At 37.3% G+C, this 22287-nt stretch overlaps 1 protein-coding gene across 1 annotated transcript in view; it reads left to right on the top strand.

The window, feature by feature from the left end:
* Window positions 1–22287, top strand: part of LOC134849682 (tight junction protein ZO-1-like) — a gene marked incomplete in the record, with an annotated part of 70737 nt that overhangs the window by 24176 nt on the left and 24274 nt on the right. The window contains 2 exon segments of the mRNA XM_063866533.1: window positions 9733–9986; window positions 10480–10528. Of these exon segments, the coding sequence (XP_063722603.1) occupies window positions 9733–9986; window positions 10480–10528 (303 nt within the window).

The following is a 22287-nucleotide window of genomic DNA, read 5'->3' as shown; positions in this document are numbered from 1 at the left end:
GATTGACTCTCTTGGATTTGTAAAAGGTCACGTATTCTTTGACCTTGGTTTTTATAATAGAATTATATAATTTACAGATAACAATATGTATAGCACTATCAAGGTCAATATGTGATGACTATCTGATTACTGCGATAGCAGTGGCAGATGTAAGGATGTAAGTAGCACTATCAAGGCCAATATATGAGGACTGCATAGTTACTGCAATGGCAGTAGCAGTTGCGGTACCACATACCCCCTCGATCAAGAAAATTTTTATAATATGTTATTAAAATTTTAAATAATAATGAATAGGAGTTTTAGAACTCAGTTTAAGAAGTTTTGGCTTTGTGTATTAGATAATTCATTTTCCATCTCTCTCTTCATGTTCCTCTTCCAACTGTAACGGGATTCTCCACTCGGCGTTCCATGAACGGGTTATATCTAGAGCTTCGCTGCCAAACTTTCTCCTAAATAGATGTTTCTCCAGCAGACCAAATTTTGTCTCCACCGAATTAGAAGCACCGGGTTTAAAATTTGCAAGCTTGATTCTATATGCTTCGAGCGCGGCTTGGTTCAAGTCTAATAAGTTATTCTGGAACGAGATTGATTTCACCGAATGCTTAATCGGGTTTCCGTATCTGGATGGTCCCTTTTTCGATCTCCCGCTTTTCCGCACTGATTTTTCCTCAAGTTCGGATTCGTCAGAAAACCCCGGAGGATTCATCAATTCCTCGTCGTCTCCCGCATCCTCTCTCGAATGCGGTATCTCTGCCGCCGCGCGCTGAACTCCTCGTTCAAGTACTTGATCCGCTAATCGATTCCAGTCATTCGCCGATAAGTCCTTACTATTGAAAGTGTCGAGGATTGTTTCAGGAGATGTAGTGCGTGTAATTTCTTTCTTGTTCTTGATAGTGTTCGACGAACATGCGTGGTCTGGCGCCTGCGGTTCGTTTACTTCTGCTGCTAACGCAGCACTTTTATTCTGTAATATGACTTGTTGTGCGTCTTTCGTCGAGATTGGGCCCACTTTAGCCTTAGTTGATTTCGAGAATGGTCCAGCCAAGTTTGGCTTCGCTCTTCGTACCGCCAAATTCAGCCCACCGCCTTGTAGAGTGTCTTTTGAAGTGATCACCGTTGGGCTATCCTGAAATTTTTCCTTAGCTGCACCTGGCTGTTCTAGCAATAAGTCTTCATCCGACTGACTCAATTCAGCCTCATCTTGTTCGTCTGATTGTCGCCTCGATTGCCTCTGTTGTTTTTTCTTAGGCTCTTCTCCCGATGGGGATCGTCTATTGTTTTTTTTCTCCTTATCGTGCACCGCAACCTTAACCTTCGCAATATCGCTTTTCTGGTAAATGGACCCTGCAGCCGTCTTAATTGTGGAAGGCGTTTCGGCCACGACCCTTCCCTTCAGAGGTTTTGTGAGGGCCTTACCGCTCTTCCTCCCCTCGTCTTTTCGTATCAGGATTGGTGACGACTGACGTTGCTGTGAAATGGCCTCCGGTTTATCTTCAACGAACCCCCGCTCCCACGAGTATAGCATTTCTTTGCGTAGCTCGGGATTAATGGTACTCGTCTCATCCACAGTACGCTTTAGGTCGTTGGCCGAAGTATCACGTCGAGTCTGGTTCCATCTTGCATTGGCCTCCAGAAGCTCTTTTAGGGCCCGCGCTCTTTCTCGATCCTTTGCCGAGACGACTTGCTCTTTGAATAATGGACTCACATCTCAGGTGTTTTGTCCCTTCCGGACAATCTTTAAGTTGTCACGAGATTGGTCGATTCTCTTTTTGAGTTGCGAAGCCGTCAAGGCGGAGCGCTCCAGATGTTCTTTATCTAAACGATCAGAGTTTTGTAAGAACCTATCACTGAGAATTTTAAATTCTGTTTTTGGCAATCGCCCAAAATGCGCTTCAAATGGCGACATTTGAATTGTCTTCTGTTTGCTCCAACGAAGGTCGCGAAGTATCGTACTCAAGCACAATTTTACCGACGTTACATTTTCATCGAGTAACATTACTCCCAACATTCTCTTGATGGTTTGTATAGTGCGTTCTACTAAGCCGCATCCGCGATGGTCGCCAACTGGACAAAATTTTTGTTCGATGTTATTGTCGGAGCAAAATTTTTTCATTGCTTTGCCCTTGAACCCGGAAAATTGATCCGTTCTATTTGATTCAGGTATTCCATGTATATCAATATATGAGCGAAGAAATTTTATTGACGACTTGCCCCCTGTTGATTTAGTGATTTTTACTGAAGGAAATTTAGAATACCTATCTATTGCTACCAACAGATAAATTTTTTTCCTTTGAAATCTTCAAGCGGGCCAGCATAGTCTAATTGAATTTCTTGACCGGGCTGCGTGAGCAGCGGCAGAGGCTTCGTAGCATTTTTTGGTATGATGTATTTTGCATTCTTACCATAGCGGGTGCAACTTCTGCATTCCTCTGCAAGGTTGACGATATCCTTGTGCATGTGCGGCCACCACAGGTACCTTGACACATCTAGCATCGCTTCCTGGCCTGGGTGACCGCGGTGAATTCTCTTTAGGACTGCCAAACGCAATTGTTCCGGGACAGATAATCTGTTGTCAACCAGGATGCAGTCGTCCACAACTGAGAGTTGGTGCCAGAGAGGGTTGGTATATGGACCCATCAGCTCGAAGCTGTGTCGATCGTTCCTCTCAATGACCCGCCGCAGCCTGTCCATCCAGGCGTCTTCTGATATCAGCTCCGCTAATAGGCTTCTATCAAATAGTTTGTTGAGGTTGTCCAGACTGATTTCTGTACGTATGTTATTTTGATCTGATTTGCCTTTCCTGGAAGCGTGACATGTCTTTTCCTTTTTAATTAAGCTGACTTCTGGGCTTTCCGAAGGGCTTTCGGCTGTTAAGTCCACTTCAATAATTTGGGGGATTTCACTTTGGGTATTCAATTGTGATGACTGGTCACCTCTATTACAATCTACCAAGGCTGTTCTGTTTTTGGCAATCGCCCAAAATGCGCTTCAAATGGCGACATTTGAATTGTCTTCTGTTTGCTCCAACGAAGGTCGCGAAGTATCGTACTCAAGCACAATTTTACCGACGTTACATTTTCATCGAGTAACATTACTCCCAACCTTCTCTTGATGGTTTGTATAGTGCGTTCTACTAAGCCGCATCCGCGATGGTCGCCAACTGGACAAAATTTTTGTTCGATGTTATTGTCGGAGCAAAATTTTTTCATTGCTTTGCCCTTGAACCCGGAAAATTGATCCGTTCTAATTGATTCAGGTATTCCATGTATATCAATATATGAGCGAAGAAATTTTATTGACGACTTGCCCCCTGTTGATTTAGTGATTTTTACTGAAGGAAATTTAGAATACCTATCTATTGCTACCAACAGATAAATTTTTTTCCTTTGAAATCTTCAAGCGGGCCAGCATAGTCTAATTGAATTTCTTGACCGGGCTGCGTGAGCAGCGGCAGAGGCTTCGTAGCATTTTTTGGTGTGATGTATTTTGCATTCTTACTATAGCGGGTGCAACTTCTGCATTCCTCTGCAAGGTTGACGATATCCTTGTGCATGTGCGGCCACCACAGGTACCTTGACACATCTAGCATCGCTTCCTGGCCTGGGTGACCGCGGTGAATTCTCTTTAGGACTGCCAAACGCAATTATTCCGGGACAGCTAATCTGTTGTCAACCAGGATGCAGTCGTCCACAACTGAGAGTTGGTGCCAGAGAGGGTTGGTATATGGACCCATCAGCTCGAAGCTGTGTCGATCGTTCCTCTCAATGACCCGCCGCAGCCTGTCCATCCAGGCGTCTTCTGATATCAGCTCCGCTAATAGGCTTCTATCAAATAGTTTGTTGAGGTTGTCCAGACTGATTTCTGTACGTATGTTATTTTGATCTGATTTGCCTTTCCTGGAAGCGTGACATGTCTTTTCCTTTTTAATTAAGCTGACTTCTGGGCTTTCCGAAGGGCTTTCGTTCGGCTGTTAAGTCCACTTCAATAATTTGGGGGATTTCACTTTGGGTATTCAATTGTGATGACTGGTCACCTCTATTACAATCTACCAAGGCTGTCTGTGCCTCTAATTCAAGTAGACTTGTTGGATTGTCTGGTCTTTCTGCCCCTATGAGGTCCCAAAATGACATCAGGGTTGTTCCACTAGTTCCTGACGCCTTTCCAGATTGTATTTCTTTAAGTCCTCTAGGCTTTATCGTCTTTCTCACTGGTCTCCACTCAACTTTCGGTATATCTGAATCAGAATCGTCTGACTCCTGTCGACTGCATGCAGCGCCTCTCTTTACCATCCGTGTCCGAGAGAAGGTGGTTTCTGTTACTTGTTCTGTTAGTTGATCGTCCTCCCTCTGATTTCCGTTCTGTTTATTTTTCATCTTCTTTGATTTTTCTGTTTCACTTCTTTCCATTTCGTTCGATGACGCCGTTTCCTTGGGTTCTAATTGTTTGGAGTTTAATTTATCTTTGAATTTTGAAATATCGACCAACTGTTTCTCACGAGCTATTCTGTCCAATGTGTTTTTGTGCTTCTCAACTGTTTGAAAACTTGAGTTTTGACCGTTTTCGTTCCGGTCGAGCTTTGTCCGGTTTTGAACAAACTGGTTGTCATAGCAACCGCGTGATGAGCTGTCTTTACAGTAGTTAATTTCTCTTGATGTTCTAGAATGTTCTGGAATGTTCATAGTGCTACTTTGGTTTGTTTCACTAGACCGACTGTTTAAACAGTCGAGTGCTTTATGGAAACTTTCTATAGACGTTACTACGAATCTCTCATCCAGTTCCGATTCTGGCCACGGTTCTCCATTAGGTTCTCTTGACAAGTAGTCAACGATACCCATATCTTTTCCGGGAATATGAGTAATTTTAAATTGGAAGGGCAATAATCGGTCAACCCACCTAGTCAAACGAGATTGATACGTTTTATTTGATCTATGTTCTCCCAAAGCTGATGTCAATGCCTTGTGGTCAGTTGCTATGACAAATTCTCTCCCTAGTAGATAATGTTTGAAACGATCTACCGCCCAAACTACTGCTAATAGCTCAAGTTCATTGGTAGAATATTTTTTTCTTGAGCATTTAAATACCGGGAAGCGAATGCGATCGGTATCCAATCGCTCTGATGAGACCATTGTTCTAAAGTAGCTCCGAGCCCACTATGACTTGCATCGCATTTTACTCTAGATTGCTTTGCTGGATCGTAATAGTTTAACAAGGCTATATTAGCAACTGCCCTTTTTATGTCCTCAAAGATTACTGAGTGTTGATCGTTCCACTCAAATTTTTTAACTGGTAACCGGACATTTTTCATCTTCTTTTTTTCATTTTCTTCTTTCAGTAGTGGTCTAAGTTTTTCAGTTAAACTAGCCGCATTTGGGATAAATTTCGCTAAGTAGTTGATGCTACCCATGAACGATCTGAGTTGCTCTAATGATTTGGGGGGTTGAAGGTTTGCAAATGCCTCCGTTTTAGTAACTTTTGGAATTATACCCTGTATTGACAAATTATGACCTAACCAGTTCACCGCGGGCTGCAAGAATTCGCATTTCGAAATTTTTAATGCGAGATTTTCGTCGTCCAACTTTTGCAACACATTGTGTACTAATTTCTCGTGCTCTTTAGCTTCCCCCTTTGAAACAATTAGAATATCATCCAAGAAACAAAAGGTATTCTTTGCGTGGTTTAGTGTTCTATCCATCGCTTTTTGGAATTCGGCTGGCATATCTGCCAACCCGTAGAAACCTGTCAGAAATCTGTATGTACCCGTTGCATTACCCCCTATTATATTGAAATTGCATTGTTTTGCTGTTTCAGCAGTTAGTTTTATCTGGCTATAAGCATATTTCAGGTCTAACACGGTGAAAAAGAGAGAGCCTTCTGATGCTGATGTGATGATCTGGCTAACCCCATCAATCAGTTCGTCCACATTAGGCATCTGGTATTTATTTTTGTACAACTGTCTATTAATGGGTTTGGCGTCCAAGGCTAATTTAATAGAATCGTCTTTTTTTACTGTGATAACAATTGGGGCAATAAAACAATCGCTTGTGCATTTGTCTAATTTCGCAATGTGTCCCTCTGTGAGCAGCTTGTCTAGTTCTGTTTGAACTTTATCCTGAATGTGTATAGGAATTCTCCTACCTTTCTCTTGAATAGGGCACAGAGGATATTTAAATTTTGTACTCACCATGTGATTTTTTGATTCCCCTTGTCTATCGAATAGATCTTTGAACTTCTTATAAAAGTAAATCTTCCAACTATCTGACTGTTCGCACAGTAACACATCAAACCTGGACCTTCGTGTTGGAGCCGATTTTTGCGTGGTTTGAATTCCTAGTTTACTCTGAAGATCTAAACCTAATATGCACCGCATACGTCTCTCTGTGACCAGTAACATCGCTCCCAACACTTCCCAACCTGCCGAACGTAGATTGGCCTTTAACGCTCCTAATATTAGAATAGGTCGTTTATTATAATCCACAAACTGCGCGGACAGGTTCAGCTTTTCTGCCGGAATAAATTTTGAATTCGAAGGTCCTTCCAGAATTTGTTTCGTTGTTGCCCAATTCAGGAGTGATACTGGACTGCCAGTATCTATAGTCATATTCAAAATATGACTATCAATCTTAACCAAAGCTTTAAGTGCTTTAATTTGATGCGATTTGGGATTTCTGCGAATTTCGATCTTTTCAATTTTACCCGACTTCTCCGTCAATGCTCTATTCTGACTTCTTTCGTTATTGTACGCATTTTCCGAAATCCTTTTTGTGATGTAATTTTCTATGTCCATGATGGAAGTGCACTCTTCCTCTACTGACATGATTTCAAAGTCATCACATGAATCGAATGTTTGTATAAGATTGCACTCTTCCCCCGAACTCGAATCTTCATTTGCAATTTCGTTAATTTGTTGAGACCTACACATTTTAGCGAAGTGATTAGGTTTGTTACAATTTTTACATGTTTTGCCCATTGCCGGACAATTTTTTAAGTGATTCTCTACAAATGCTCTACCGCATCTCGTACATTGTTTTTGATCTCCTTTACCTTTTGGAGGTTTATTTTCGTACTGTTTTCTTCTGTTTTGATTTTGACGTCTAGAGTTATACCCTTTGTTTCCGATTGCCATAATCGGTTCTTGTTTAATCTTCATCTGTGGAGTTGTAAACAGTCCTGAGCTGTTTGTGTTTGAAGATTTTTGGAAAGCTTGAGTTGTTTGTTTGCTATATTCAAACTTTAGTGCACGTTTTAACACTTCTTCTGGAGAGAATGTTTCGAAAGTCAATGTGTCTTGGAGGACAGCATTTTTCATTCTTGAGATGAATAAATCTCGTACCAATTCTTCTTCCAACGCTCCCAATTCAGCCTTTGCTGCTTGTGCAGTCAGTGCGGCATGAAAAGATTCCAACGTTTCATTTGATTCGTGGGATCGTGTGAACAGTTTGTATCTCTCATAGGTAATACATTTCGTTTTCTCAAATGAGAGTTTTGCTAATCGAATTATATCGCGAAACCCTAGTTTGGATATTTCTGTGTGAGGGTTCTTTTGTATAAATTTTTTCTTCCCTTCTGCTCCTAAAGCGAGGAATAATCTCGATGTTAGCCGTTTGCCCACTTCGTGATAGAATACATTGTGTCCCACTCTAGGTCCTCTTAGTGTCCGTTCTTCATTTTCTTGAACCACTCTATCTCGAGCCAATCTGTTCCGAGCTTCTCTTTCTGCTGTCGCAATCTCATCTTCGTTTTGTACTGGTGTTTCAGGAGTTGGTAAAGGTTCTTCTAATACCGGTTTGGGTTCTTGTAACATTATTTCTGGATCCACATTCTCTTTAACTGTAACAGCTAATAGGAACTGGTCAAACCACGTTTCAAAACTCCAAGGTGGGTCTGAATTTGCAGATGCCCAAAATATTGGGATTCCTAGATCAGTCCTATTATCCTGAGCAGTGAAACCGGATCCTGCTGGCTGCGCCATGTGGTAACTAACAATACCTCTGAGGTTGTATAGTGAAAACTGAAGTGGTTTCGAAGAGTTTAATTAACCATAATGAAACCGTTTCTTTTCTGTTGTTAGTTTCTTACTGACTGTGTTCTTAGCCACAGGCCTGAGAGATTGACTCTCTTGGATTTGTAAAAGGTCACGTATTCTTTGACCTTGGTTTTTATAATAGAATTATATAATTTACAGATAACAATATGTATAGCACTATCAAGGTCAATATGTGATGACTATCTGATTACTGCGATAGCAGTGGCAGATGTAAGGATGTAAGTAGCACTATCAAGGCCAATATATGAGGACTGCATAGTTACTGCAATGGCAGTAGCAGTTGCGGTACCACACCAGGTCAAAATATATCACAAATGCTAAGATTCTAAAACTTAGCGGCTTACTTATACCATGTTTATCAATAATCATGATGTTTAAAACTTGTTTCCCCTCAATCAAGAGCAACCAAGGTTAACAGAAAATGAAAGAAACCAAAAAAAAAGCCGCGCCAGTAAGTTTCGGTTAACATAGATCAAGATCTGCTTAAATCTATAGCTTAAACATATAACGCTAGGATTGTGGCTTAAATCTTTAAATCTATATTCAAGACCTGGCTTAAATCTATACCGCTAAGAATATGCTCTTCTTTCGGCACAACACATACTGCAAAAAATTCAATTTGTTTCCATTTCTGCTCTTAGTTTGTTTGAAAATTCTTTTTAAAATCGACAATATGCCTTTAGTTTTTTATTATTTTTAAATTTGTATTTGCCACACCTTACACGCCTTTCTTCCCCTTAGGAATTCGAGCCCCTACCGACCCAAAGGTACCCTTTTTGGACTATTTTGAGATACCGATTTTTGGCTGACGGACCCTAAAGTTTTTGACTATCAGGTTTGGAGGAATTTTTTAAATACCTTGAACACTAATAATGCCCTAATGTCTAAAATTAAAAAGATTATATACCTGTGACATTTTTTTCCGTGAAACTACAGTGGTTTGAATCTGGGGCGGATCTAGGTAGGATTTTCTCGAGGGGGCGGATTGTAAAAAAAAATTCGAAAAATTTGTCGACCTTTTTTATTTTTTTTTAAGTCGACCAAATTGATTTTCCGAGCTCTCCCAAAGCACTTAAGAGACCCTGTTTTGGCCAAATTTTGTGCACCCAAAACAGTACAAATTGCTTCCCCTTAAAATTAGTAAATATTGGCACCGAGGTGCCTGCAGAAATTTTTAGGGTCTGTCACCAAAACTGGATATCCCAAAACAGTACAGAGGGAGAGATCCCCCCCCCCCAAGCCCCCTCCCCCTAAATCCTCCCTTGGGTTGAATTTACTAATGATAATTTCATTTTCAAAAAAGTTTGATTTTCAAAAAAGAGAGAATACCAAAAGGGCGACAATAAGATACCACTAGCTTTCTTGAATGTAGTCCAAATCGGGTGGTAAAAAACAATAATTATTTCAAATTGCTTCCGGTAACTTTCAGGGAGGCTGTCGCAACAAGAGTTTTATTCGATTTTGCATTTTCAGATGCTTTGATAAACTGATAATAGTTTTTGTTTTCGTTTGATAATATTTTTGGCTTTTTCAGCACCCCGATACACTTACACACACACGCACACACACACACGCGCGCGCACACACACACGCACGAAAATTAAAGTTAAAGACAAGTTCATCATAATAAAACCGCAAGGGGACGGAAGCGAAACAAGAGCAGCAAGCTAGTTTTTTTTTGCGTTTAGGTCTCAGACCGATTCTGGGATGGCCTCAATGACAACAGACGAGCGGGACGCCCTGGGACTCCTGTCAACTGCCCCCTCTCGACCCCCTCTTCCCTCGACATCCTCCTCCAAACCCACTCAACCATCGAGCCTCAACATCAGTCTAAACTACTCCACCATGTCGACTACAACTCCAGAGAGTATCACGGGAGGCTCAACCGGTGGCGGAGGAGGAGTGAACATTGCACAACTGAAGACGACAACCGAAGACGATGGTGAGTTTTCCTTCTTTTTCAAATGAGTCAAGAGATGTTACGACATCCTTTCTTAGTCAAAATAATTCCTTAATTATTCTTGAGGCACCTTTGGTCAAATATACGCTACTTTCGAGGGATACTGCGCGCAGAAATTATGCGAGTTTTCGGTCAAATCATTCCAAAAAGGAGTTGTGACGCAGAAATCTAGGAAATCGGGAAGCTCGGAAAATCAATTTGGCCGATAGCTCAGCTCAAGAAAAACCCTAGCTCCGTTTCTGACTATGTATACAGCTTTCACTGGATCATCAGAATCAAAATAGCGGGGTTTTCAACACAATGTTCCAAAAGGGGAGAAATTTGCATATTCAATGAATTCGTCCATTTTTAGATTTTTCATTTGAAGTGGCAGATATTTTGGGCAATATAGGAGAGAGGAATTGCTAAAAAAGAGGTCCTAAGATGGCTTCTGACTCTCGTATGGTGATACTTCATTTGTATGTTTCTGCTTCAGGTGGATTTAGGCACTTCAATGCTGTCAAGGCGGCTCAATTGAGAAATTCGTGAGTACAAAATGTCTAGAAAAAAAAATGGAAAACTTCGTCTTTTTATCCACGAGGAAATTCACCATGCCATGAGCTGCATAGCTCATTATGGAGAGGACATTGGATTCGGTTCTCTTTTTTTCTCACCCAAATATAACTACCAGGTACCAAGAAAAATCAGTCGTAACCGACAATTATTTCATACTTAAACCCTTTCAGAATTGATTTGCCTGATGAAAGTCTCCGAACGTATTTTTCAGTGTCGACAAAAATATGTCGGAATGTTTTCAGCGTTTGGTCTGTAGCAAGGGCGGATCTAGGATTTTCTCGAGGGGGGGGGAGGAATTTTAAAAAAGACAGGCCAAAAAAGGCGTTTTTAGGCACTTTTTGGAAAAATTTGACCAAAAAGTTGGTTTTTTCGGCGCGCGCTCCCACTTTTACATTATTATATATTGGTGCCTTTAGAAAAATTTTAGGGTCCGTCAGCCAAAAATGGATATCTCAAAACAACACAAAGGGGGAATTCCTGAGGTGGTCGAATCCGCCGGTGATCTGTAGTAATAAGTTTTTAAAATAAATCATTTTGCATTTACTGTGTTGTTATAATATTTAATCGCTAGATGCCCCATGTTTTTCTGGACTTCTTGTCACAAGCAAAATTATGCTTGTTTTTGAGGTTGAAGAACAAAATTGTAATGCGACATGTGTTTTGTTGAGATCAGTCTCAGATAGTGGGAAGGAACCATCTCGCCATCTCAAGGATAAAATGTAGGAATTCAAGTGGGAATTCAATTATAATGAAACTGTAGGAATTCAATTACAAGAATGTAGGAATTCAATTACAATGAAACCTAATTTTTTGTGATTAAAACTCGAACTTAAAAAAAATTGTGCTAAGAAAAATTGATCTCATTATTTTTGGTTTTCAGACTGAATTAGACAATTTCTGAATAGACACTGGCCTCCAAATTAAATTATACAAACTATTTTACGTTGTCTTAGCTATTTGTACTACTCATCTCAACTTAACTTCATACTTCATTTATTTCAATGGAAATTTCTAAAAAAATATTAATTTGGATTTTGGACACAAAATGAAGAAGTTTGAAAAAATATTCCACCTTTTCATTACGAGTCCAAACTGTGCATTTTGTGCATTGTAAGCGGATTCCGCAAAAAGGACGCTCCCTTTGTTCGTCTTTTGTTCTTTCTTTTCCTTTGATCGTTCCGACAAAATTTTAACATGTTTAAAAACTTGTCTCTGGAATCCAGGACCATACAGACACAAAATTGTGCGCCTATCCAGTGCACAGTTTGGCCTCGTAATGATTTGAGTTCTCAATTTTTGAAATTTATTCATGAAGCAGAATGGTGGGATCCTGCAAACATTTTTGCGCTTGCTTTTGTTTTAATTCGAATTAGCTCGATTTACATTATTATGAGAGACGTTTTTTCCTTTTCAAGGTTTCAATGTTTTGAAAAGTCATTTGTTTCATAGGACGAAAAGAGAGAACACACTATTATAATTCTTTAACAATAAACAAATTTTTTCACACGTGCACAAAAAAAAGTAAATTAAATTTTTGCAAGACAGTTTAGTTTGCCTTTTTCAAAAATGGCCATGCTAGCAGCTAACTTTATTCCGCTAATAATGAATAAAAACTGATCTCAGATCAATTTATTCTTCTCAATTTTGAGACCGATAACTGTTATAATAGAAGTAAAAAGTTCCGATAGACAGAATGATTTAAAAAGTCACCTGGTAATCTGCGTATTCATACTTATCTTATTGGCTCTTTTCTTGTTTCCCACCCCCTCGTAAAGTTACAAAATGAAACTGTTCAAAATTTGTTCACAAGGCAATTTTCATGCAGTAAACGTTGTAAAAACTTGTTCACCTGTGCACGCTGACATGTTTTATTGCAGTTTATAACATGAAAAGTCAATTTAAATAGATTTTAATTTAATGAATTTCACAAAACACCAAAGGGTGGACTGGAAAAGAGCCACTTCATTGACTATAGATTCAGACTGCTGGTATCAAGGCAGCGCTCTAAATGTTCGGAATGTCTTTTAAAGTCAATGAAAAAGTTTTTTTCAACAGTTTCAAAAATTAATTAAATCATTCCAGTCACAATTTTTCTGATTTTTTTTTCCCAGCCCAATATGCAAAGTACAGAGTGATAAAACAAATAGAGGTATTCCAAAAAGGCTCTAAAATACCCAAAAAAAACGAAATTTACTCAAATCGAACTAAATTTTTAAGTTTTAGATTAAGCCACTGGCTACTGTAAGCTTTTGAATCATTAAAATAAGCTATATTGTAAGCCTGCTCGCTCGCTTTATTTGCTCGAATTAAGACAAAAAACCAAAAAATTCAAACTGGATTTTCTCGACACTGAGACTTTTTTCTGAAATTTTTTAATGTCGTTCAAATCACGACTATAAAGGCTTTAATATGATTTATCACTCAACCCTCTCCGATGATTATTTGTGGTATTTTTTTGCGTGGAAAACAAAAAGAAAAAAAGAAAAAACTAAAACAGACCCGGAAACAAAGTTCTTCCCCACTTTCAATGGTCGGAACAATTATGTAAACAAATTTGTTTTCCTTGAGGTAAGTTGAAGGTCAAGTTTAAACTATTGGTTTAAATTACAGTAAAAAAGTGAAAAACTCTGATGATATTAGCGTATTTTACCAAAATTTCTAAGTTGACTTAGATTTCGCAAATGAATCTAACAGCAGCGCATTCAGAGCAGAGAACTCTCAACCGCCTGCTAAACAAACTACTGACGTTTGTAATTGTCTCGAGAGTTTTTTGTTTACCTGAAATTTAAACATTGAATGTTTCAGTTTTTAAACATTCATTTTAGAAAATTAAAATCTGAACCAGTGGGTTAATAAAACACTCTTCTTCTCTTTGCATTTTAAAACTGGTTGAATTCCGAGTGAATCGAAAGAATCTAGAGAGTTTAGCGCATCTGAAACCATTCAATAATGTCTCCCAAACTAGTTACGAAACTGAAAAAGATGCGCTAATTTCTTGTTTAATAACTTAAGTTCAAGTTAAAGTCCAAAAAATGCAGTCAAATCCATTTGTTTTTGTGCCTTGAATTTGCTGCTTCTCTGTTGAGACTTCTAGCTTGGGTTAGGTGACCAAATTATAATCAACACAAGTAGTGCAGAGTGCAGAGCTAACGCCTGCCACCCAGAAGAGTAAAATTAGATTTATCAGAACGATTTTCCCCTACGAACGATTTTTCCTCTACAGGGTTTGAACACATTTGCCACATGTTTCTACGCAACTAATAAGCGAAACTCTAAAAGCGAGTAAATTGATAGAATTTAAAACTGGTTCACCGAGCGGTCTAGAACAATGTTTAGAAATTGCGCAGACCCGTAGTCTGCGCAAGTGTTGAGTCCCCCAAAATCAATTTTGTTGCACCGAACCAGAATAAGTATATAATTAAGACTTATAGCAAAACGTAGAAAAATGACCTTGTCTGGCACATTTTTGTCATCTGTACGTGAGTTACCGTGTATCGCAAAAAATTGCTACCAATGTTAACAGGTTCTATCCGTGAATTTGTCAATTTTGTTAAAATATTTTTACTTTTGTATAGACTAAATTCTGCGTTTTATGCCACTCCCAGAATAAATTCAATTTGTTTGAACAAAATCTCAACCAAATAATCTATAATTGCCAATTATCTGTCACTGTGAGATTTCTTTCATTCAACCAATGGGTCATTTTATTATTGAGAAATTCTTGGAGAAAACACAAAAATATTTATCAAGACACAAATATAATAATTTTCGTTTTATGGAAAAAATGCTAGTGATACAAGTTTCAATTGAGGGAGTGCGCGCCAAAAAAATTTCGAGTTGTCAAACTTTTTCAAAATGTGTTCCCTGTTTTTTTGAAAGATTTTACGGTAAATGAGTTTGGTCTTAAAATTTGGACTTAAAAAAAGGTCATCAAAATTTACTAGATTCACCCCTGATTTTAATGAAAAATTACGAACATTGATTGAACATTGTAAATCTAAAAATTTATAGCCAGTTTTTTTCTTGCTGTCATTCTTTTGTGACTAGTGCTGTGAAACCTCAGATTTGAGATAAATTGTCTGAAATATTTGACACGTAATCCGGGGCGGATCTAAGTTTTCTCGAGGGGGAAGCTAATTTTCAATAAAATTTCGAAAGTTTGTCGACCTTCTGTTAGCTCGACCAAATTGATTTTCTGAGCTCTCTCAAATTACTATAAAGACCCCATATTTACCAAATTTTGTATATCGAAGGCCAATTTTATAATACAAACAGGCCAAAAAGGCGCTTAATGGCACTTCTGGAAAAATTTGACCAAAAAAACGCGTTTTTTCGGCGCGCTCTTCCCCCCCCCCCCTAAAAATTAGTGTATATTGGCTCCAAAGGCGCCTTCAGAAAAATTTAGGGTCAGTCAGCCAAAAATGGAGATCTCAAAACAGTACATAGGGGGCCCTTTGGATCGGCAGGGGGTCGAATCCCTGAAAGGGGGCATCTACCCCCCCCCCCCTAAATCCGCTGGTGCATGTAATTAGAGGAGGGCCTCTGATAACTGATATTGGCAAGGATTTCCATCAGTATGTCATATTTCTAAGTAGCCAAAAAAATAATAGTGCGTTTGGATGGTGTAGATTGCATTATTGCCTATTTTCAAAGCTGCGAACATGCTGGAACTTTGGGCGAAGGCCTTTAAAAAAAATGTCTTACGTTTTTTTGATCCGACCATTTGAAAAATGGAGAGGAACTTTGTATTCGGGTGTGTTTTGTTTTTTTTTTCAGTTTTTTTAATCTTTTTTTCAAGCAAAATCAGTTACCACATACAATCATCAAAGAGAATAGAGTGATATATCTTATTAAACCACTTTTAGTCGTTATTCGAACGACATTAATAAAAATTTCCGTTGTCGAGAAAAACCAGTTTGAGCGAGTAAAGCGAGTGAGCACGCTTGTTTTATGCTTAATTTAAGCAATTTACAATAGCCTGAATCAGCTTAATTTTAATTTTAATTTTACACGAGTAATTTAATTTTTTGAGATTTTGAATGCCTTTTCGGGAATCAAAAACCTTGAATTTTGGTTTTTTTTTAATTTTTTTTTTCAATTTGTTTTGTAGTTTTAGTCATTTTTTATTAAATTGTTGTCGTTTTTGTCTATATTACTATGACTGTCGAATAGTAAGTTTTTAAAATAAATCATTTTGCATTTACTGTGTTGTTATAATATTTAATCGCTGGATAACCCATGTTTTTCTGGACTTCTTGTCACAAGCAAAATTATGCTTGTTTTTGAGGTTGAAGAACAAAATTGTAATGCGACATGTGTTTTGTTGAGATCAGTCTCAGATAGTGGGAAGGAACCATCTCGCCATCTCAAGGATAAAATGTAGGAATTCAAGTGGGAATTCAATTATAATGAAACTGTAGGAATTCAATTACAAGAATGTAGGAATTCAATTACAATGAAACCTAATTTTTTGTGATTAAAACTCGAACTTAAAAAAAATTGTGCTAAGAAAAATTGATCTCATTATTTTTGGTTTTCAGACTGAATTAGACAATTTCTGAATAGACACTGGCCTCCAAATTAAATTATACAAACTATTTTACGTTGTCTTAGCTATTTGTACTACTCATCTCAACTTAACTTCATACTTCATTTATTTCAATGGAAATTTCTAAAAAATATTAATTTGGATTTTGGACACAAAATGAAGAAGTTTGAAAAAATATTCCACCTTTTCATTACGAGTCCAGACTGTGCATTTTGTGCATTGTAAGCGGATTCCGCAAAAAGGACGCTCCCTTTGTTCGTCTTTTGTTCTTTCTTTTCCTTTGATCGTTCCGACAAAATTTTAACATGTTTAAAATTTGTCTCTGGAATCCAGGACCATACAGACACAAAATTTTGCGCCTATCCAGTGCACAGTTTGGCCTCGTAATGTTTTGAGTTCTCAATTTTTGAAATTTATTCATGAAGCAGAATGGTGGGATCCTGCAAACATTTTTGCGCTTGCTTTTGTTTTAATTCGAATTAGCTCGATTTACATTATTATGAGAGACGTTTTTTCCTTTTCAAGGTTTCAATGTTTTGAAAAGTCATTTGTTTCATAGGACGAAAAGAGAGAACACACTATTATAATTCTTTAACAATAAACAAATTTTTTCACACGTGCACAAAAAAAGTAAATTAAATTTTTGCAAGACAGTTTAGTTTGCCTTTTTCAAAAATGGCCATGCTAGCAGCTAACTTTATTCCGCTAATAATGAATAAAAACTGATCTCAGATCAATTTATTCTTCTCAATTTTGAGACCGATAACTGTTATAATAGAAGTAAAAAGTTCCGATAGACAGAATGATTTAAAAAGTCACCTGGTAATCTGCGTATTCATACTTATCTTATTGGCTCTTTTCTTGTTTCCCACCCCCTCGTAAAGTTACAAAAGGAAACTGTTCAAAATTTGTTCACAAGGCAATTTTCATGCAGTAAACGTTGTAAAAACTTGTTCACCTGTGCACGCTGACATGTTTTATTGCAGTTTATAACATGAAAAGTCAATTTAAATAGATTTTAATTTAATGAATTTCACAAAACACCAAAGGGTGGACTGGAAAAGAGCCACTTCATTGACTATAGATTCAGACTGCTGGTATCAAGGCAGCGCTCTAAATGTTCGGAATGTCTTTTAACGTCAATGAAAAAGTTTTTTTCAACAGTTTCAAAAATTAATTAAATCATTCCAGTCACAATTTTTCTGATTTTTTTTCCCAGCCCAATATGCAAAGTACAGAGTGATAAAACAAATAGAGGTATTCCAAAAAGGCTCTAAAATACCCAAAAAAAACGAAATTTACTCAAATCGAACTAAATTTTTAAGTTTTAGATTAAGCCACTGGCTACTGTAAGCTTTTGAATCATTAAAATAAGCTATATTGTAAGCCTGCTCGCTCGCTTTATTTGCTCGAATTAAGACAAAAAACCAAAAAATTCAAACTGGATTTTCTCGACACTGAGACTTTTTTCTGAAATTTTTTAATGTCGTTCAAATCACGACTATAAAGGCTTTAATATGATTTATCACTCAACCCTCTCCGATGATTATTTGTGGTATTTTTTGCGTGGAAAACAAAAAGAAAAAAAGAAAAAACTAAAACAGACCCGGAAACAAAGTTCTTCCCCACTTTCAATGGTCGGAACAATTATGTAAACAAATTTGTTTTCCTTGAGGTAAGTTGAAGGTCAAGTTTAAACTATTGGTTTAAATTACAGTAAAAAAGTGAAAAACTCTGATGATATTAGCGTATTTCACCAAAATTTCTAAGTTGACTTAGATTTCGCAAATGAATCTAACAGCAGCGCATTCAGAGCAGAGAACTCTCAACCGCCTGCTAAACAAACTACTGACGTTTGTAATTGTCTCGAGAGTTTTTTGTTTACCTGAAATTTAAACATTGAATGTTTCAGTTTTTAAACATTCATTTTAGAAAATTAAAATCTGAACCAGTGGGTTAATAAAACACTCTTCTTCTCTTTGCATTTTAAAACTGGTTGAATTCCGAGTGAATCGAAAGAATCTAGAGAGTTTAGCGCATCTGAAACCATTCAATAATGTCTCCCAAACTAGTTACGAAACTGAAAAAGATGCGCTAATTTCTTGTTTAATAACTTAAGTTCAAGTTAAAGTCCAAAAAATGCAGTCAAATCCATTTGTTTTTGTGCCTTGAATTTGCTGCTTCTCTGTTGAGACTTCTAGCTTGGGTTAGGTGACCAAATTATAATCAACACAAGTAGTGCAGAGTGCAGAGCTAACGCCTGCCACCCAGAAGAGTAAAATTAGATTTATCAGAACGATTTTCCCCTACGAACGATTTTTCCTCTACAGGGTTTGAACACATTTGCCACATGTTTCTACGCAACTAATAAGCGAAACTCTAAAAGCGAGTAAATTGATAGAATTTAAAACTGGTTCACCGAGCGGTCTAGAACAATGTTTAGAAATTGCGCAGACCCGTAGTCTGCGCAAGTGTTGAGTCCCCCAAAATCAATTTTGTTGCACCGAACCAGAATAAGTATATAATTAAGACTTATAGCAAAACGTAGAAAAATGACCTTGTCTGGCACATTTTTGTCATCTGTACGTGAGTTACCGTGTATCGCAAAAAATTGCTACCAATGTTAACAGGTTCTATCCGTGAATTTGTCAATTTTGTTAAAATATTTTTAATTTTGTATAGACTAAATTCTGCGTTTTATGCCACTCCCAGAATAAATTCAATTTGTTTGAACAAAATCTCAACCAAATAATCTATAATTGCCAATTATCTGTGACTGTGAGATTTCTTTCATTCAACCAATGGGTCATTTTATTATTGAGAAATTCTTGGAGAAAACACAAAAATATTTATCAAGACACAAATATAATAATTTTCGTTTTATGGAAAAAATGCTAGTGATACAAGTTTCAATTGAGGGAGTGCGCGCCAAAAAAAATTCGACTTTGTCAAACCTTTTCAAAATGTGTTCCCTGTTTTTTTGAAAGATTTTACGGTAAACGAGTTTGGTCTTAAAATTTGGACTTAAAAAAAGGTCATCAAAATTTACTAGATTCACCCCTGATTTTAATGAAAAATTACGAACATTGATTGAACATTGTAAATCTAAAAATTTATAGCCAGTTTTTTTCTTGCTGTCATTCTTTTGTGACTAGTGCTGTGAAACCTCAGATTTGAGATAAATTGTCTGAAATATTTGACACGTAATCCGGGGCGGATCTAAGTTTTCTCGAGGGGGAAGCTAATTTTCAATAAAATTTCGAAAGTTTGTCGACCTTCTGTTAGCTCGACCAAATTGATTTTCTGAGCTCTCTCAAATTACTATAAAGACCCCATATTCACCAAATTTTGTATATCGAAGGCCAATTTTATAATACAAACAGGCCAAAAAGGCGCTTAATGGCACTTCTGGAAAAATTAGACCAAAAAAACGCGTTTTTTCGGCGCGCTCTTCCCCCCCCCCCTAAAAATTAGTGTATATTCGCTCCAATGGCGCCTTCAGAAAAATTTAGGGTCAGTCAGCCAAAAATGGAGATCTCAAAACAGTACATAGGGGGCCCTTTGGATCGGCAGGGGGTCGAATCCCTGAAAGGGGGCATCTACCCCCCCCCCCCCTAAATCCGCTGGTGCATGTAATTAGAGGAGGGCCTCTGATAACTGATATTGGCAAGGATTTCCATCAGTATGTCATATTTCTAAGTGGCCAAAAAATTAATAGTGCGTTTGGATGGTGTAGATTGCATTATTGCCTATTTTCAAAGCTGCGAACATGCTGGAACTTTGGGCGAAGGCCTTTAAAAAAAATGTCTTACGTTTTTTTGATCCGACCATTTGAAAAATGGGGAGGAACTTTGTATTCGGGTGTGTTTTGTTTTTTTTTTCAGTTTTTTTAATCTTTTTTTCAAGCAAAATCAGTTACCACATACAATCATCAAAGAGAATAGAGTGATATATCTTATTAAACCACTTTTAGTCGTAATTCGAACGACATTAAAAAAAAATTCCATTGTCGAGAAAAACCAGTTTGAGCGAGTAAAGCGAGTGAGCACGCTTGTTTTATGCTTAATTTAAGCAATTTACAATAGCCTGAATCAGCTTAATTTTAATTTTAATTTTACACGAGTAATTTAATTTTTTGAGATTTTGAATGCCTTTTCGGGAATCAAAAACCTTGAATTTTGGTTTTTTTTTTTTCAATTTTTTTTTTCAATTTGTTTTGTAGTTTTAGTCATTTTTTTTTAAATTGTTGTCGTTTTTGTCTATATTACTATGACTGTCGAATATGCCTAAATTATAGTTTTATGTCAGATGCTTGTGTCACACCAGACAGAAAAAAACTAATTTGAACAAAAGTTTTTTTTGTAGATTTTTAAAGACTATGGTCGGAACATTCTGTGCTATTTGCACAGTAACCGGCTTTTCTCTTTTTTCTTTTCAAATTCCTGCAGTTAATTTTATTTGCTGATGAAAACTTGTTTTAGCGATGATAACCTTGTTTATATAACCAACCAAAAAAAATTTAAAACCGCCCTCATGTCTTTTTTGGGGTCTTTTTAATTATTCCGCACAAAAAACATTTATAACTTTTCAAACTACCCGCTACAGACAATTTTCATTTCAACCAATCAGATTTGAACATTTGGTTTTTGAATTTATGTTTCAATTATTACAGTTTTGGGCGGATTAAGTAAGAAAAAACTGTATGCTTGGGATGGCTAATGCGCATTATTGTTCCGACTTTCGATACGAAAGTAACGGATTATTTGTGCTCGGGGTGCGTTTTTTTTTCTTCAGACAAATTTCGACTTTTTAACTAGCCATTTTTGACGGATTTTTTTTATATAATTCAAAAGGTATTGTCGTCCTGAGCTCAAATTTGAAAAGATATTTCACCTGTGATCATTTTTCGTAAAGTTATGGGGGTTTAAACATTGCCATTTTGCCCAATTTGGGACAATTAACGCGCGATATATTTCGCGGTATTAACGCGTATGCGGAGAGTTAATCCCTCTTAAAATCGTTCCAAATTGGTTGAAAGAAGCTTATTTGCCATAATTGGTTTGTTACAAGGAGCTAAATCTATCTTTTTGTACTTTAAATGGCGTGTGGGGGGATGATTTTCATAAAAAATTTCAAATTAAAATTTTTATTTTTTTAATTTATTACATTTAATTTTTTAATGTTATTACTGCTCCATAAAACCTTAAAAGGCAGTCGGAACATTCAGGGCTTCGCCCTGATACGAGCAGTCTTGTTCTATCTCTTGTTCATTATATCAAAAACTCGATAGCAACTTCGCTAACAAGGCCAGTAAGTTAACTTCTTCGCAAAATAACAAAATAACAATTGAGTTTCGAATACAGTTAAATCCATTTCATGGTTTACTTCCATTTTAAGAAGTACTCTTTAATTCCGTGAATTACTGAACAAGACTGAAATTCCCCGCGACAGTCCCCCCCCCCTCCCTCCTGCCGCGTCAGTTTGACAGGACAACTTCAATTTATCGGCGCTCCAAATGGTGCAAGTAAAACAAATGTTATTCGTATCCATAAACAGTTCGAGCTTCGTCACATTAGTTTTCCTTTTGAAACTAATCTGGGAGTTAAAATCAGGTTTCACCATTGAAGAATTTATGTTTTGCACATGTTCGAGTTCACTGTTCACGGCAACTGTTAAATATTTGGGGCCCTGAATTCGAAAATGTTCACGAAGTTGTTCAAAATTGCCCTCAAAATTGTTCATGCTTGGACTATTTTGGGTTACTTTCAGTCAGTTAGTCAGGGGTTGAAATGGTTGGGAAACTGTCTGTCAAAACTGATCCTGCAAAGACTAAACCACCATGGCAGTTCTGTGGTCTCTGGCTAAATTAATCCCCGTTAATACCGTGCGGTAATCCCTGTAATTCTCTCAGGTTAAATTCTACCCCGTTAAAATCTATCCCTAAAATTTAAGAGCAATATATGAGTATTAAATTATATTGGGCTAAGATTTACTTTTTATTAAAACTTCTCGGGACAAGTTCTGTGGCCGTTTTCAGTACCACTGTTCTGTAATCCGTGTAACCTCAAACTATTGCAATCATATATACTTCCCCTCTATAAACGTCAATATTTCTAATCCCGATTCGAGACAATTTAAAACCGCTAATAAAATGGTACGCAGTGGTGCCATTTTGCTCTT

This window comes from Symsagittifera roscoffensis, chromosome 1, assembly GCF_963678635.1.
Source record: "Symsagittifera roscoffensis chromosome 1, txSymRosc1.1, whole genome shotgun sequence".
NCBI lineage: Eukaryota > Metazoa > Xenacoelomorpha > Acoela > Convolutidae > Symsagittifera > Symsagittifera roscoffensis.
This window is presented reverse-complemented; position numbering and strand designations above follow the sequence as displayed.